Source organism: Dendrobates tinctorius, unplaced genomic scaffold (genome assembly GCF_039654945.1).
Source record: "Dendrobates tinctorius isolate UK_male_01 unplaced genomic scaffold, ASM3965494v1 ptg000296l, whole genome shotgun sequence".
Taxonomy (NCBI): Eukaryota; Metazoa; Chordata; class Amphibia; order Anura; family Dendrobatidae; genus Dendrobates; species Dendrobates tinctorius.
The window spans coordinates 5,967,022-5,986,104 of record NW_027361963.1 but is presented as its reverse complement, the minus strand read 5'-3'; the positions used below and the strand labels follow the sequence as shown (position 1 = coordinate 5,986,104).

At 49.3% G+C, this 19,083-nt stretch overlaps 1 protein-coding gene across 4 annotated transcripts in view; it reads right to left on the bottom strand.

Moving 5' to 3' along the window:
* The window catches only part of LOC141073067 (uncharacterized), a 184,638-nt gene that overhangs the window by 27,550 nt on the left and 138,005 nt on the right, over positions 1 to 19,083 (bottom strand). The window contains exons 1-3 of one of the 4 annotated variants that reach the window (XM_073560387.1): positions 17,294 to 17,438; positions 1,791 to 1,938; positions 1,293 to 1,472 (exon numbers count right to left, since the gene is read on the bottom strand). The exons of 1 other annotated variant lie outside the window; for it this stretch is intronic. In XM_073560387.1, coding sequence (XP_073416488.1) covers positions 1,293 to 1,472; positions 1,791 to 1,868 — 258 coding nt within the window. In that variant the 5' untranslated portion in view covers positions 1,869 to 1,938; positions 17,294 to 17,438. Of the gene's footprint in view, positions 1 to 1,292; positions 1,473 to 1,790; positions 1,939 to 11,259; positions 11,281 to 17,293; positions 17,439 to 19,083 lie in introns of those variants that run through there. 2 more of the 4 variants (XM_073560388.1, XM_073560389.1) reach the window with 2 other exon arrangements.

Sequence of the window (19,083 nt, the reverse complement as noted above, 5' to 3'; positions counted from 1 at the left end):
TCACCTCTCCGCTCATCACCCAGAATCCTCCAGTGCCCTCCTGTATAATGTCCCAGCAGTCACCTCTCCGCTCATCACCCAGAATCCTCCAGTGCTGTCCTGTATAATGTCCCAGCAGTCACCTCTCCGCTCATCACCCAGAATCCTCCAGTGCCGTCCTGTATAATGTCCCAGCAGTCACCTCTCCACTCATCACCCAGAATCCTCCAGTCCTGTCCTGTATAATGTCCCAGCAGTCACCTCTCCGCTCATCACCCAGAATCCTCCAGTCCTGTCCTGTATAATGTCCCAGCTGTCACCTCTCCGCTCATCACCCAGAGTCCTCCAGTACCGTCCTGTATAATGTCCCAGCAGTCACCTCTCCTCTCATCACCCAGAATCCTCCAGTGCTGTATAATGTCCCAGCAGTCACCTCTCCGCTCATCACCCAGAATCCTCCAGTCCTGTCCTGTATAATGTCCCAGCTGTCACCTCTCCGCTCATCACCCAGAGTCCTCCAGTACCGTCCTGTATAATGTCCCAGCAGTCACCTCTCCTCTCATCACCCAGAATCCTCCAGTGCTGTATAATGTCCCAGCAGTCACCTCTCCGCTCATCACCCAGAATCCTCCAGTGCTGTCCTGTATAATGTCCCAGCAGTCACCTCTCCGCTCATCACCCAGAATCCTCCAGTGCCCTCCTGTATAATGTCCCAGCAGTCACCTCTCCGCTCATCACCCAGAATCCTCCAGTGCCCTCCTGTATAATGTCCCAGCAGTCACCTCTCCGCTCATCACCCAGAATCCTCCAGTGCTGTCCTGTATAATGTCCCAGCAGTCACCTCTCCGCTCATCACCCAGAATCCTCCAGTGCCGTCCTGTATAATGTCCCAGCAGTCACCTCTCCGCTCATCACCCAGAATCCTCCAGTCCTGTCCTGTATAATGTCCCAGCAGTCACCTCTCCGCTCATCACCCAGAATCCTCCAGTGCCCTCCTGTATAATGTCCCAGCAGTCACCTCTCCGCTCATCACCCAGAATCCTCCAGTGCTGTCCTGTATAATGTCCCAGCAGTCACCTCTCCGCTCATCACCCAGAATCCTCCAGTGCCGTCCTGTATAATGTCCCAGCAGTCACCTCTCCGCTCATCACCCAGAATCCTCCAGTCCTGTCCTGTATAATGTCCCAGCAGTCACCTCTCCGCTCATCACCCAGAATCCTCCAGTGCCCTCCTGTATAATGTCCCAGCAGTCACCTCTCCGCTCATCACCCAGAATCCTCCAGTGCCGTCCTGTATAATGTCCCAGCAGTCACCTCTCCGCTCAGCAGCTCGATCATCTTGTTGCTGAGCTCCAGGATCTTCTTGTTCCTCTCATGTATCGGGGAGTGCGGGGGAGGCTTTGTGATGGGGCCCGGGCTCCGCCCTCCTGACTCCTGGAGATGGATGATGGGAGTCACACAGTCCCCCGGTGTCTTCCTCACTATTGTGTAATCCTGTGTATGGAGAGAGACACTTAGGGAGAAGAATTCCTTCCCGACTTCAGATCTGACAATCAGTAGAAATCCCGGGATCAATAACCGTCTCCAGTAATCTGGGGCCATAACCGGGAATATTATTACACTCCGGACAGACATCCCGGCCCCTCTACAGCTCTTATAGGGAATCCCCATGACAACTCCTCCGGGCAGAGAGCTCCACAGAATCCCTGCTCTTACAGTAAAGAATCCTTCTCTTCTATTCTGGATTTCCTCCTCCCGGTGTCGGACTCGTCACATCACACAATAAAGCTGATAGAAATGTAGAGGAGTTACCTCTCCGCTCAGCAGGGAGATGATCTCCAGGGCGCAGTGGAATAATCTCCTGGTGGTCTCATTCCTGTCCTCGTCCATCCTCGGGGGTCATTCAGGAGGAGGAGGGATGAGCACTGGATCAGCTGGAGGGATCTCGTCCTGCCGGCGTCTGTATGATAAAAGGAGAAGATGCAAATCAGAGACATTACAAAACGTTAAGGGGTTAAATCTGTAGTTTTTCTAAGTCTAGGAGTCTAGTAGGTGGACCGTGGAGTCATTCAGTGACCATGGCTGTTTTTGTGCTGATCAAAGCCGTCGTGTGATCACCATAAACCTTAACAGTAGTCCAGATTTTCTAGTACTTCCTATTAAAGGGAATGTGTCGGCAGGTTTTTGCTATAGAATCTGAAAGCAGCATGATGTTGGGACCGAGACCCTGATGTGTCACTTACTGGGTTGCTTGCTGCAATTCTGATAAAATCCCTATGGCTGCAGATCTAGCAGTTCTCTGACTGCTGAGCTCTGTATAACCCCGCCCACACCACTGATTGGCAGCCCTCTGTACACTGTGCTCAGGCAGAACGCTGCCAGTGTTGGGGGCAGAGTTCTACAGACCTCATAAATATGAACGACTACCTGTCAGCAGGATTACAAGTCCTCCCGTGATAATCTTCTGCTGATAAAACTGTTATTTCATCAAAACTACAATAAGTAGCCCTGCAAGTGACACATCGCTGGCATCAGGGCCTCCGTTTAAATTTTGTTGCTCTCTGATTAGGGGGTAAACACCTTGTGACAGATTCCCTTTAAGTAAGTAATTGGTATTCCAAAAGTAAATTCTTAGTAAACTCATAGGTAATATTCCGCAGGGGAGGCGAAGTTCTCACCGCAGTAGGCGCAGTGAGGATTGTAAAATCGTAGTGTCTCGTATTAATTACAGTTTATCAATGAAATTAAGGCCTAATGGGGCACGGATGTCCGACACCATATCCTGATGGTCCTGGTTCGTTTTAAAGGTTGATCCTTAGATTTTTTACATGATGATGATAACACACAGTGACCGTCCAGAGATGACCCCAAATATTATGGATGGTACCAAATTCTGGCTCTCATTGATCTTTCCAGTTTCTTGATTGCACCCCTGAGAAGTACCTTTCCAAAGACGAGCCTTGGTACTTTTAAAGGGTTACGTTTATATATCCAGTACCCGCGAAGTAAGAGGGCAATATATGGGCCACAGGATCAGTGTACCTGAAGGGAAGGACACTAGAAATGACCTCCAAGAAACCCACAGGATCAGGGTGGCTGAAGGGAAGGACACTAGAAATGACCTCCAAGAAACCCACAGGATTAGGGTGGCTGAAGGGAAGGACACTAGAAATGACCTCCAAGAAACCCACAGGATCAGGGCGGCTGAAGGGAAGGACACTAGAAATGACCTCCAAGAAACCCACAGGATCAGGGCGGCTGAAGGGAAGGACACTAGAAATGACCTCCAAGAAACCCACAGGATCAGGGCGGCTCAAGGGAAGGACACTAGAAATGACCTCCAAGAAACCCACAGGATCAGGGTGGCTGAAGGGAAGGACACTAGAAAAGACCTCCAAGAAACCCACAGGATCAGGGTGGCTGAAGAAGGGACACTAGAAATGATATCCAAGAAACCCACAGGATCAGGGTGGCTGAAGGGAAGGACACTAGAAATGACCACCAAGAAACCCACAGGATCAGGGCGGCTCAAGGGAAGGACACTAGAAATGACCTCCAAGAAACCCACAGGATCAGGGTGGCTGAAGGGAAGGACACTAGAAATGACCTCCAAGAAACCCACAGGATCAGGGTGGCTGAAGGGACGGACACTAGAAATGACCTCCAAGAAACCCACAGGATCAGGGTGGCTGAAGGGAAGGACACTAGAAATGACCTCCAAGAAACCCACAAGATCAGGGTGGCTGAAGGGAAGGACACTAGAAATGACCTCCAAGAAACCCACAGGATCAGGGTGGCTAAAGGGATGGACACTAGAAATGACCTCCAATAAATCCACAAAATCAGGGTGGCTGAAGGGACGGACACTAGAAATGACCTCCAATAAACCCACAGGATCAGGGTGGCTGAAGGAGGGACACTAGAAATGACCTCCAATAAACCCACAAGATCAGGGTGGCTGAAGGAGGGACACTAGAAATGACCTCCAAGAAACCCACAAGATCAGGGTGGCTGAAGGAGGGACACTAGAAATGACCTCCAATAAACCCACAAGATCAGGGTTGATGAAGGAGGGACACTAGAAATGACCTCCAAGAATGCCCCGGATCATTTTTATACAAGCATATTTAAGTGTGTTATTTCTATAAAGACAGCGGCATGTGGCATGGTGAGAACGATTGAATGAATCCTCCCTAGGTCGCTGTTAGGGCAAATACTCAGAAGATGCGAGAGTTGCAAGTATGAAGGACAAGAATCGTGTCCCTGTGTTGACAATACATGGCCATAGAGGCGTCACAGTAGCAGGAACCAGTACAGAGACCCTCATGCCAGAATGTGCCATAACTGGGGAAATGGTGGATTTGTCAAACCAGATGTTGAGGCTCTACAGCATCATGTAATTAACCAGAGTCAGCATGGGTTTGTAGCAAACAAGTCATGCCAGACTAATCTAATTTCCTTCTATGATGGAATCACTGACTGGGTTGATCAGGGACATACGGTAGATATAGTATACCTCGATTTCAGGAAAGCATTTGATAAAATATCTCATACTATCCTTATTGAAACAATGACCAAGAATGTAACTGACAAGGCTACGGCTAGGTGGATTCATAACTGGCTCAGTGATCGTACTCAAATAGTGGTGATAAATGGTTGCACATCCAATTGGAAGAGTGTTTCAAGTGGGGTACCACAGGGCTCTGTCCTAGCCCCAGTGTTACAAATGGGGACCACAAGGCTCTATCCTGGCACCAGTGTTACAAATGGGGACCACAAGGCTCTATCCTGGCACCAGTGTTGTCCAACATTTTTATACATAATCTAGATAAGGGAACTGAAGGTAAACTAATCAAATTTGCAGACAATGCAAAGCTAGGAGGGATAGCTAATACTAGAGAAGACAGAGAAAGGAATCAGAAGGATTTAGATAAGCTTGAACAATGGGAAGGGACTAACAGAATGGCATTTAACAGAAAGAAATACAAGATTCCATATAAGGCAAGAAAAACGAAAATTACATCTAGAGAATGGGAGGAATAGAACTAAGCAGCAGCACATGTGAAAAAGACTTGGGTATACTAATAGATCACAGACTGAATATGAGTCAACAGTGTGATGCAGCATCAAAAATGGCAAACACAGTTCTAGGATGTATAACAGAAGCATACAGTCTTGATCACGTGAAGACATTATCCCCCTCTACTCCACCTTGATCAGGCCTCATCTGGAATACTGTGTCCAGTTCTGGGCACCACATTTTAAAAACAGACATTGAAAAATTGAAGCAAGTTCAGAGAAAAGCTACCAGGATGGTGAGTGGACTGCAAAGTGTGTCCTACGAGGAACGGTTAAAGGATCTGGGAATGTTTAGCTTCCAAAAAAGAAGGTTAAGAGGAGACTTAATAGCTGTCTACAAATATCTGAAGGGCTGTCACCTTGTAGAAGGATCATCATTATTCTCATTCGCACATGGAAACACGAGAAGCAATGGAATGCAACTGAATGGGAGGAGACACAGATTAGACATTAGAAAACACTTTTTGACAGTGAGGGTGAGCAATGAGTGGAACAGGCTGCCCCGGGAGGTGGTGAGTTCTCCTTCAATGGAAGTCCTCAAACAGAGGCTGGACAGACATCTGACTGGGATGGTTTAGGGACTCCTGCATTGAGCCGGGGGTTGGACACGATGACCCAGGAGGTCTCGTCCAACTCTAACATTCTAGGATTCTATGTGGAATGCAGGGTATAGAAGAAACATTGTACAGACGGCATTATACAGAGCATTCGTCATTCATCGTTGTGCACTAGAGTCAGGCATTTCTGTTGCTCTTACATGTAGTTATAAAGACTCCAATATTTGAGGATCCTCACAATCCGTTTTCTGCGCCCCTTCAACCTGGCGAGCCATGGGGTCTGATGGACAGGTACCGTACTACCCTGGCATATAATGGATATAATGTGCTGGCAGCAGATTAATAACGGGAAACTCTCTCTTCTGTTCCTCTGGCTGAGAGCAAGAAGACTTAGAGATGGCTCACACTGTGCCAAACACTTTTCTCTTTGGTGTAAAAATGTTCGCTCTGTACCAGACACCAAGCATTAAAGTCAGGAGAAGAAAGGCTGGGATCAAACAAGCGGACTACACCCGAGATACAGTCAACGCCTCGTGGTGTGAAATCTCACAATGAGGTCACCTCCACTTGTACCCCGGTGCCTTTACAAATGTGCCAAAGTGCTGCAAAACAATCTGTGCAAAATCCATTGGAGATCCTTCGGAGACTTGTATCGCAGCCAGAGGCGCAGCTGGGGCTTTGGTTCGGGGTGTGTTTGGTGGTTGGGCCCCTAACCATGTAACCCTGATTACAGTTTGGTGATGCACCCTAATAGTGGATGTAGGAGAACCTCAGCAGATGACTGCATTGTTATTAAGAAATAATCTCTATACAAAGACCAACACTGATATTACCGCCATCTAGTGACAATACAGTGGCGGTAGATACCAGTCCTGCAGAACATATAACAGATTACAGCACAGTTATAGTTGGTGACTTACCGCTGACGGTCTTTCTGGTGGAGTCATTCACTTTTCTCGCCTTTTCCATCTGGCCCAGACCGACATGACGACTTCTCCGGCCAGTACTCGTCTGCAGAGATTACAACACAGACATATCTGACTTCTCACACTTCAAGCACCGTCCCCATCTATCCTGAATCTGCACATACCATAATACTGAGCCACTGACATATGTGTCCCTATTACTGCACCTGCTGTGTGGTCCTCTATGTCCTCTACATGGTAAAACAACCCTCTAGAATATATTAACGCCCTATGCAACTGCCCTAGAAAACAGTGCCAACATTTTGCTCCTAGAAAGCTACAATGGCCTGTGGGCCCCTTTGACAGTCACAAAAACCTTAGTTCCCCTATAACAATAAGTGACCAGCTAACATTTAGTAATGTCCCGAGTCTCCCCCTGTACAGCTGCCCTATACACAGTATGACATCACAGCTCCCTTCTACAAAGTATGATGCTCCCCTGTATTATGATCCTGTATAGTACCTCCATTACAGTATACTGACACCTTAATAGCCCCCAAACTGTTTGACAGTCCCAACACTGTATAATGACCCCACAACAGCTTCCACACTGTATGATGGTCCCCTAAATAGCCTTCATGAAGTATAATGCACCCCATAGTACTCCATATAGTATAATGCTCTGCCCATGGGCCTCCATATAGTATAATGCACTCCTCATAGGCCTCTATATAGTACAATGCTCTACCCCATAGGCCACTATATAGTATAATGCACTCCTCATAGGCCTCTATATAGTACAATGCACTACCGCATAGGCCACTATATAGTATAAAGCACTCCTCATAGGCCTCTATATAGTACAATGCACTCCCCCATAGGCCACTATCTACTATATAATCGTCTAATTCTGTCTGTCACAGAAATCCCGCGTCGCTGATTGGTCGCGCCCGGAATTGGCATGGCATTCAAACGATGCACGCCACCGATACCGTTGGGAGATCTGCGCCTCTAGCCGCTGATCTCCCGACGGTTGCCGCGGGTCATCTCCTGCCGCACAGAGGTCAGCGGCGACGCAGCCGGGAGATGACCGGCGCAGCGCTCAATGTGCGGATGGTACCCAGTGTTCGGAGGAGAGGAGACTCTCCTCCAGGCCCTGGGTACCATAAACCTGTAAAAAATAGAATTAAAATAAAAAAAAAAAGTGATATACTCACCTTCCGACGGCCCCCGGACTCTTTCCCTCCTCTCACCACGCGCCCGGCATCTTCTGGTCCCAGTAATGCTTTACGCGAAGACCGCCGATGACGTTGCGCTCTCGCGAGAGTGACGTTATCCCCGGTCCTTCGCGCTAAGTATTACTGGGACTGGAAGATGCCGGGAGCGTGGAGAGGAGATTGGGGGCCGTCGGAAGGTGAGTTTATCTCTCTGTTTGTAACGGAAATCTCGCGTGCAGAGCACTGTGCCCTCCCGATGCGATAGCATCGGGCATCCATCTATTATAGTATAATGCGCTCCCCCATAGGCCACTATATAGTATAATGGACTCCCCTATAGGCAGACTCTGTATAGTATAATGAACTCCCCCATAGGCATCTACATAGTATAATGCACTCCCCCATAGGCCTCTATATAGTATAAAGAACTCTCCCAAAAGGCTCTATATAGTATAAACCACTCCCGCATAGGCCTCTAGATAGTATAATGCACTCCCCCATAAGCCTCTATATAGTATAAACGACTCCCACATAGGCCTTTATGTAGTATAATGCACTCCCCCATAGGCCTCTATATAGTATAATTCACTCCCCCATAGGACACTATATAGTATAATGGACTCCCCTATAGGCAGACTCTATATAGTAGAAACCACTCCCGCATAGTCCTTTATATAGTATAATGCACTCCCCCATAGGCCTCTATATAGTATAATGCACTCCCCATAGTCCTCTATATTGTATAATGCACTCCCCATAGGCAGACTCTATATAGTAGAAACCACTCCCGCATAGGCCTTTATATAGTATAATGCACTCCCCCATAGGCCTCTATATAGTATAATGCACTCCCATAGTCCTCCATATTTTATAAAGCACTCCCCATAGGCAGACTCTATATAGTATAATGCAGCCGCATAAAAAAATAAGAAAATAGAATATTCACCTCATTCCTCCTCTGCTCCAGTCTCTGCGGCGAGAGCTCTGAGCGCCCGCAAATCTCAGCACAATGGGCGCCATCTAGTGACGTCAGATGCAGAGGGGGAATAATGGGAAAGGGAGTGTGACGCTCTCTCTGCCATCACTGTTTTCAACTGTATCGGCATCAAGCCGATACATTTGAACTTGTGATGATGAGCGGGGGGTCTGGTGTTGGCCCCTTCGGCTCAGGGGCCTCGTAGTGGTCACGTGGCAGTGCAGAGTTTGTGTCTCCCTGCTCTGCCACAGAGTTTAACTATATCGAAGCTCCGATGCAGTGGCTGTGACGAACAGCCCACCGCCGTTCGTCCACTTACGGGTGACACTAACGGGGGTCCCGCTGCCACCAAAACGCGACGGACAGCGGACCCTGTGTCACCACTGTCACAATCCCACCACTGACACCGGTGTATCAGCGGACGGAGGGGCGTGACACAATGCCGGCACACGGCTATCACAGGCGCAGTGGGGCTTATCTTAGTTATCCCAACACTGGCACCATGTGACCAAAAATATCCAGCAAGCTAATCTCGCTCTACAATTTGCCGCAGGGGGAGTTTAATTTGGATGCCCCACCACTGCTATCAATCTTCCAAGTACTGAGGGGATTTATGTATATCCCACTTTCTCAGTTCCACTTTGGAACTTGCAGCTCTCCGGCGCCCCCCCTTACCCTCAGGTCAGTCAGGGAACTGCACCTAGGATAAATGGTCGCCGGACGGGCTGACTGTTGTGAACCGGCAATCAGGCTTCTGCAGTAAGGGAATTATTAATGCTGTGGCCTCAGCCCCTCATTCAGCAATATAAGACCCTTCTAGACTGCCAGCGAGCCGCAATAGCCGTACACAACGCGCTGCCACCAGTCACGGTTACTTAATTCACAGTGTTAAATTAAGAGGGTCCGTGGCAAACCCCTTGAATTAGTAGCGATTATCTATCAAAGGCGTATAGTTCGAGTCTTAGAGCATGGAGACAGATCTAAATAATTATTTCATTTATTTTCCGAAAGAGGACAGTGATTACAGATAAAAGTTGCTATAAAATTGAGACATAAAATATATACAGTACAGGTATAAAATAAAAGTGGAGAAAACAAAGAGATTACACTCACAGTTCCATATTGTTCCTTAGGCAGACCATGCGGCTAAGGTGGGTGGAGGCGGAGCTGCACTTCTCCGCTCATCTGGGGATCTTTCTAGCACGACGACTTGAGCTGTTCTGCCCTGGTTTTGTCCAGGAAATGCTTTATAGACTTGCTATGTGACATCACGGAGAGATGCATGCTGGGTTAATCCCACCTCTCTCTTTTGGATGTAGAATTACACTAGAAAACTTATACTAATCATAACTCCGTGGGGGCAGCCCGCACAGACACATATAGGGCATCATTGGTTGTGATTTGTTGAGTACAATAATTCAAGACCAAATATGCAGTAGTTCTGATACACCGTTTAGCTGGAACACATATCTCAGGTTCTGAAAGGATTACGCTTCGCCAGAACCACGGCAGCGACGCTGTGACCGCCCGGATTACAAAAATGTGATTTTCATATCTCTAGGGTATTTGGTTCTTATGGTATAGTCTCTCATAGTTTTATTCGTTTCAAACAAAGAAGTTTTTCCCGCTCTGAAGAGGAGAGAAGGAAACAAATGGTTGTAACAGCAGGGGGGTCTCCTATTACTAGTGCGAACACAGGCTGTAGAGGAGGGGGGGTGGCACTGCTCTGTGTGTGTGTGAAGGGAGGAGGGATGAAGCTGCAGAGCTAGCAGCCTGGATTGTCATATCTGCCGGATCTTTCTGGAAAGTTACAACAGAAAACATCATATTTTGTGGACAAAACCCCATACCTCACAGACATTGTACATCACAGTGGCCACTGCCTTTCAGGGCTTAGATAAGCCCCAGATCTAACCTGAAAGAAAAACAAGTTTTATTATACTCACCCGGGGTCGGTCAGGTCCAATGGGCGTCGCAGATTCCGGCGCCTCCCATCTTCATGCGATGTCGCCATCCTGCTTGCTTAGTGCCGCTGCTACTGCGCAGGCGTACTGATCTGTCCTGTTGAGGGAAGAGCCAAGTACTGGAGTGCGCAGGGAAAGGTCAGAGAGGCCCAGCGCCTGCACACTGCAGTACTTTGCTCTGCCCTCAACAGGACAGACCAGTACGCCTGCGCAGTAGCAGCGGCACGAAGCAAGGAAGATGACGACATCGCATGAAGATGGGAGGCGCCGGACCTGCTTATCTGTACATCTGTGCTGTATATAAGCTCCGGAAGGCAGTGGCCGCAGCACATAGCTGAAAAACGAGGTGACAGGTTCCCTTTAACATAAAGTGCAATGTGCCCTACAAATCAAGCTCGGGAATACTAATATGTAGAAGCATACAAATGTTATCACCAAATATAGAAACATGTCAGATTTGAAAAATGGGGCTGGGTCCGGACGTAAATAATAGGCATCATGATTACAGGGGTTGTCCAGTACTAGGAAAACCACTTCTTAATCAAAATGTTGGCCCCCATAAAATAATAAAGTTTATATTCACCTCCAGTATCGACATCGTTCCCGCAGTGCCGGCATTCGCTATCACGGGGCTCCTGTGCGATTGTTGTCAAACGTGATGCTGGAGACCAATCAGCGATGGCGTCACTGTCTCCTCCTGGGCTGCAGCTGACCTCGGACTTCCAGTTAATGTTCAATTTAAACAGGAGGCGGGGAAAGTGATGCCGAAGCAATTTGGGTGACGGCATCACGTGTCAAAACATCAACATGGGAGCCCCAGGAAAAAGTGAGTACCGACACTGAGGGAACGGCACCAGCGCAGAAAGCGAGTATAAGCTTTTTTATTTTATGGTGGCCAAGCGAGGGATATGACAAGAAGTTATCCAAATAGTGGACAACTTCTTTAAGAGATTAAAAGGTTTGTGCTAAGTAATGAAGTTATCACTAAAGTCCCGGGCTCTGCAAAGCCTTCCACAAATGAAGCAGATGTATACATCCACTCCCTTCATTGTCTAAGGGACAGGAGGAAAATGCTGCATGTACAAGCTACAAGACAAACAACAACCAAGACCGATGGACCCTGTAACTGAGGCTCCGATCACATCTACAAGACATCACCGACCACGACCGATGGATCCTGTAACTGAGGCTCCGATCACATCTACAAGACATCACCGACCACGACCGATGGATCCTGTAACTGAGGCTCCGATAACATCTACAAGACGTCACCGACCACGACCGATGGATCCTGTAACTAAGGCCCAGATCACATCTACAAGACGCCACCGACGTCACCGACCACGACCGATGGATCCTGTAACTAAGGCTCCGATCACATCTACAAGACGTCACCGACCACGACCGATGGATCCTGTAACTAAGGCTCCGATCACATCTACAAGACGTCACCGACCACGACCGATGGATCCTGTAACTAAGGCTCCGATCACATCTACAGGACGTCACCGACCACGACCGATGGATCCTGTAACTAAGGCTCCGATCACATCTACAAGATGTCACGACCACGACCGATGGATCCTGTAACTAAGGCTCCGATCACATCTACAAGACGTCACCGACCACGACCGATGGATCCTGTAACTGAGGCGCCGATCACATCTACAAGATGTCACCGACCACGACCGATGGATCCTGTAACTAAGGCTCCGATCACATCTACAAGACGTCACCGACCACGACCGATGGATGCTGTAACTAAGGCTCCGATCACATCTACAACACGTCACCGACCACGACCGATGGATCCTGTAACTAAGGCTCCGATCACATCTACAAGATGTCACCGACCACGACCGATGGATCCTGTAACTAAGGCTCCGATCACATCTACAAGACGTCACCGACCACGACCGATGGATCCTGTAACTGAGGCTCCGATCACATCTAGAACACGTCACCGACCACGACCGATGGATCCTGTAACTGAGGCTCCGATCACATCTACAAGATGTCACCGACCACGACCGATGGATCCTTTAACTAAGGCTCCGATCACATCTACAAGACGTCACCGACCACGACCGATGGATCCTGTAACTGAGGCTCCGATCACATCTACAAGACGTCACCGACCACGACCGATGGATCCTGTAACTACGGCTCCGATCACATCTACAAGACGTCACCGACCACGACCGATGGATCCTGTAACTAAGGCTCCGATCACATCTACAAGACGTCACCGACCACGACCGATGGATCCTGTAACTAAGGCTCCGATCACATCTACAAGACGTCACCGACCACGACCGATGGATCCTGTAACTAAGGCTCCGATCACATCTACAAGACGTCACCGACCACGACCGATGGATCCTGTAACTAAGGCTCCGATCACATCTACAAGACGACACCGACCACGACCGATGGATCCTGTAACTAAGGCTCCGATCACATCTACAAGATGTCACCGATCACGACCGATGGATCCTGTAACTAAGGCTCCGATCACATCTACAAGACGTCACCGACCACGACCGATGGATCCTGAGACTAAGGCCCCAATCACATCTACAAGACGTCACCGACCACGACCGATGGATCCTGTAACTAAGGCTCCGATCACATCTACAAGATGTCACCGACCACGACCGATGGATGCTGTAACTAAGGCTCCGATCACATCCACAAGACGTCACCGACCACGACCGATGGATCCAGTAACTAAGGCTCCGATCACATCTACAAGATGTCACCGACCACGACCGATGGATCCTGTAACTAAGGCTCCGATCACATCTACAAGACGTCACCGACCACGACCGATGGATCCTGAGACTAAGGCTCCGATCACATCTACAAGATGTCACCGACCACGACCGATGGATCCTGTAACTAAGGCTCCGATCACATCTACAACACGTCACCGACCACGACCGATGGATCCTGTAACTGAGGCTCCGATCACATCTACAAGATGTCACCGACCACGACCGATGGATCCTGTAACTAAGGCTCCGATCACATCTACAAGACGTCACCGACCACGACCGATGGATCCTGTAACTAAGGCTCCGATCACATCTACAAGACGTCACCGACCACGACCGATGGATCCTGTAACTAAGGCTCCGATCACATCTACAACACGTCACCGACCACGACCGATGGATCCTGTAACTAAGGCTCCGATCACATCTACAAGATGTCACCGACCACGACCGATGGATCCTGTAACTAAGGCTCCGATCACATCTACAAGACGTCACCGACCACGACCGATGGATCCTGTAACTAAGGCTCCGATCACATCTACAAGACGACACCGACCACGACCGATGGATCCTGTAACTAAGGCTCCGATCACATCTACAAGACGTCACCGACCACGACCGATGGATCCTGTAACTAAGGCTCCGATCACATCTACAAGATGTCACCGACCACGACCGATGGATGCTGTAACTAAGGCTCCGATCACATCCACAAGACGTCACCGACCACGACCGATGGATCCAGTAACTAAGGCTCCGATCACATCTACAAGATGTCACCGACCACGACCGATGGATCCTGTAACTAAGGCTCCGATCACATCTACAAGACGTCACCGACCACGACCGATGGATCCTGAGACTAAGGCTCCGATCACATCTACAAGATGTCACCGACCACGACCGATGGATCCTGTAACTAAGGCTCCGATCACATCTACAACACGTCACCGACGACGACCGATGGATCCTGTAACTGAGGCTCCGATCACATCTACAAGATGTCACCGACCACGACCGATGGATCCTGTAACTAAGGCTCCGATCACATCTACAAGACGTCACCGACCACGACCGATGGATCCTGTAACTAAGGCTCCGATCACATCTACAAGACGACACCGACCACGACCGATGGATCCTGTAACTAAGGCTCCGATCACATCTACAAGATGTCACCGATCACGACCGATGGATCCTGTAACTAAGGCTCCGATCACATCTACAAGACGTCACCGACCACGACCGATGGATCCTGAGACTAAGGCCCCAATCACATCTACAAGACGTCACCGACCACGACCGATGAATCCTGTAACTAAGGCCCCGATCACATCTACAAGACGTCACCGACCACGACCGATGGATCCTGTAACTAAGGCTCCGATCACATCTACAAGACGTCACCGACCACGACCGATGGATCCTGAGACTAAGGCTCCGATCACATCCACAAGACGTCACCGACCACGACCGATGGATCCTGTAACTAAGGCTCCGATCATATCTACAAGATGTCACCGACCACGACCGATGGATCCTGTAACTAAGGCTCCGATCACATCTACAAGACGTCACCGACCACGACCGATGGATCCTGAGACTAAGGCCCCAATCACATCTACAAGACGTCACCGACCACGACCGATGGATCCTGTAACTAAGGCCCCGATCACATCTACAAGACGTCACCGACCACGACCGATGGATCCTGTAACTGAGGCTCCGATCACATCTACAAGATGTCACCGACCACGACCGATGGATCCTGTAACTAAGGCTCCGATCACATCTACAAGACGTCACCGACCACGACCGATGGATCCTGTAACTAAGGCTCCGATCACATCTACAAGACGTCACAGACCACGACCGATGGATCCTGAGACTAAGTCTCCGATCACATCTACAAGACGTCACCGACCACGACCGATGGATCCTGTAACTAAGGCCCCGATCACATCTACAAGACGTCACCGACCACGACCGATGGATCCTGTAACTGAGGCTCCGATCACATCTACAAGACGTCACCGACCACGACCGATGGATCCTGTAACTAAGGCTCCGATCACATCTACAAGACGTCACCGACCACGACCGATGGATCCTGTAACTAAGGCTCCGATCACATCTACAAGACGTCACCGACCACGACCGATGGATCCTGTAACTAAGGCTCCGATCACATCTACAGGACGTCACCGACCACGACCGATGGATCCTGTAACTGAGGCTCCGATCACATCTACAAGACGTCACCGACCACGACCGATGGATCCTGTAACTAAGGCTCCGATCACATCTACAAGACGTCACCGACCACGACCGATGGATCCTGTAACTAAGGCTCCGATCACATCTACAAGACGTCACCGACCACGACCGATGGATCCTGTAACTAAGGCTCCGATCACATCTACAACACGTCACCGACCACGACCGATGGATCCTGTAACTAAGGCTCCGATCACATCTACAAGATGTCACCGACCACGACCGATGGATCCTGTAACTAAGGCTCCGATCACATCTACAAGACGTCACCGACCACGACCGATGGATCCTGTAACTAAGGCTCCGATCACATCTACAAGACGACACCGACCACGACCGATGGATCCTGTAACTAAGGCTCCGATCACATCTACAAGACGTCACCGACCACGACCGATGGATCCTGTAACTAAGGCTCCGATCACATCTACAACACGTCACCGACCACGACCGATGGATCCTGTAACTAAGGCTCCGATCACATCTACAAGATCGATGGATCCTGTAACTGAGGCTCCGATCACATCTACAAGACGTCACCGACCACGACCGATGGATCCTGTAACTAAGGCTCCGATCACATCTACAAGGAGTCACCGACCACGACCGATGGATCCTGTAACTAAGGCTCCGATCACATCTACAAGACGTCACCGACCACGACCGATGGATCCTGTAACTAAGGCTCCGATCACATCTACAAGACGTCACCGACCACGACCGATGGATCCTGTAACTAAGGCTCCGATCACATCTACAAGATGTCACCGACCACGACCGATGGATCCTGTAACTAAGGCTCCGATCACATCTACAAGACGTCACCGACCACGACCGATGGATCCTGTAACTAAGGCTCCGATCACATCTACAAGACGTCACCGACCACGACCGATGGATCCTGTAACTAAGGCTCCGATCACACCTACAGGACGTCACCGACCACGACTGATGGATCCTGTAACTAAGGCTCCGATCACATCTACAAGACGACACCGACCACGACCGATGGATCCTGTAACTAAGGCTCCGATCACATCTACAAGACGTCACCGACCACGACCGATGGATCCTGTAACTGAGGCTCCGATCACATCTACAAGACGTCACCGACCACGACCGATGGATCCTGTAACTGAGGCTCCGATCACATCTACAAGATGTCACCGACCACGACCGATGGATCCTGTAACTAAGGCTCCGATCACACCTACAGGACGTCACCGACCACGACTGATGGATCCTGTAACTAAGGCTCCGATCACATCTACAAGACGACACCGACCACGACCGATGGATCCTGTAACTAAGGCTCCGATCACATCTACAAGACGTCACCGACCACGACCGATGGATCCTGTAACTGAGGTTCCGATCACATCTACAAGACGTCACCGACCACGACCGATGGATCCTGTAACTGAGGCTCCGATCACATCTACAAGACGTCACCGACCACGACCGATGGATCCTGTAACTAAGGCTCCGATCACATCTACAAGACGTCACCGACCACGACCGATGGATCCCGTACGTCGCCCCCGTCTCCTGGTCTCTCACCTTACTGCTTTCTCTGTAATTTCCCGGATTGTGGCTGATGTCAGAGCGCTGTATCCACATAAAACCAGGACCTGCAATGATGTCATCCGCACCACGTGATCAGAGTGTCAGGAGGCGGAGCTTAACACTGACGCCCCCTGATCACATGGCGGTGACGTCACCACAGGTCCTGCGGTTCTTGGTGCAGTCTGTCCGGGTTGTTGCTGTGATTAGTTTCCTGCTTTTGTCTGACGCATATTTGTTGATAAAGTTTTGTGTTGGGTTCTGTGAGGCGCTGAGCGCGGCTCCTCAGGCTCTGACTACATGTCGCTTCCTCAGAGGCCGCGGGGGAGGGGCTGCTGCTCTGCGTCTCCTGTGTCTGAGGGGCGACCCTTCCATGGACCCCATTACCCGCTCCGCTCCTGGCGAGATTCCGTGTTTCCTCCTCTTCTTCCAGCAGCCATTCCTCCTCCTCTCTCCTCTCTTTCACTTGTTTTTAGTTCTGAGTGACGCCGTTCGCACCAGGAGCGTTGGTGATCGGCTCCATCCCACCGTACTGCGGTTCTCTCAGCCCCCGTGGTGCGGTGTCATCACCCGATGCCGCGTTATGGCTCTGTTCTTTGAGCTGTTTTGTCCTCTGGTCCAGCGGTTTTATTCTCCTGATCTGCGGTTTTATTCTCCTTGTCTGCGGTTTTATTCTCCTGATCTGCGGTTTTATTCTCCTGATCTGCGGTTTTATTCTCCTTGTCTGCGGTTTTATTCTCCTGATCTGCGGTTTTATTCTCCTGATCTGCGGTTTTATTCTCCTGATCTGCGGTTTTATTCTCCTGATCTGCGGTTTTATTCTCCGGATCTGCGGTTTTATTCTCCTGATCTGCGGTTTTATTCTCCGGATCTGCGGTTTTATTCTCCTGATCTGCGGTTTTATTCTCCTGATCTGCGGTTTTATTCTCTTGATCTGCGGTTTTATTCTCCTGATCTGCGGTTTTATTCTCCTTGTCTGCGGTTTTATTCTCCGGATCTGCGGTTTTATTCTCCCGATCTGCGGTTTTATTCTCCGGATCTGCGGTTTTATTCTCCTGATCTGCGGTTTTATTCTCCTGATCTGCGGTTTTATTCTCTTGATCTGCGGTTTTATTCTCCTGATCTGCGGTTTTATTCTCCTTGTCTGCGGTTTTATTCTCCCGATCTGCGGTTTTATTCTCCGGATCTGCGGTTTTATTCTCCGGATCTGCGGTTTTATTCTCCTGATCTGCGGTTTTATTCTCTTGATCTGCGGTTTTATTCTCCCGATCTGCGGTTTTATTCTCCTGATCTGCGGTTTTATTCTCTTGATCTGCGGTTTTATTCTCCTGATCTGCGGTTTTATTCTCCTGATCTGCGGTTTTATTCTCCTGATCTGCGGTTTTATTCTCCTGATCTGCGGTTTTATTCTCCCGATCTGCGGTTTTATTCTCCTGATCTGCGGTTTTATTCTCCTGATCTGCGGTTTTATTCTCCCGATCTGCGGTTTTATTCTCCCGATCTGCGGTTTTATTCTCCCGATCTGCGGTTTTATTCTCTTGATCTGCGGTTTTATTCTCCGGATCTGCGGTTTTATTCTCCTGATCTGCGGTTTTATTCTCTTGATCTGCGGTTTTATTCTCCTGATCTGCGGTTTTATTCTCCTGATCTGCGGTTTTATTCTCCTGATCTGCGGTTTTATTCTCTTGATCTGCGGTTTTATTCTCCTGATCTGCGGTTTTATTCTCCGGATCTGCGGTTTTATTCTCTTGATCTGCGGTTTTATTCTCCTGATCTGCGGTTTTATT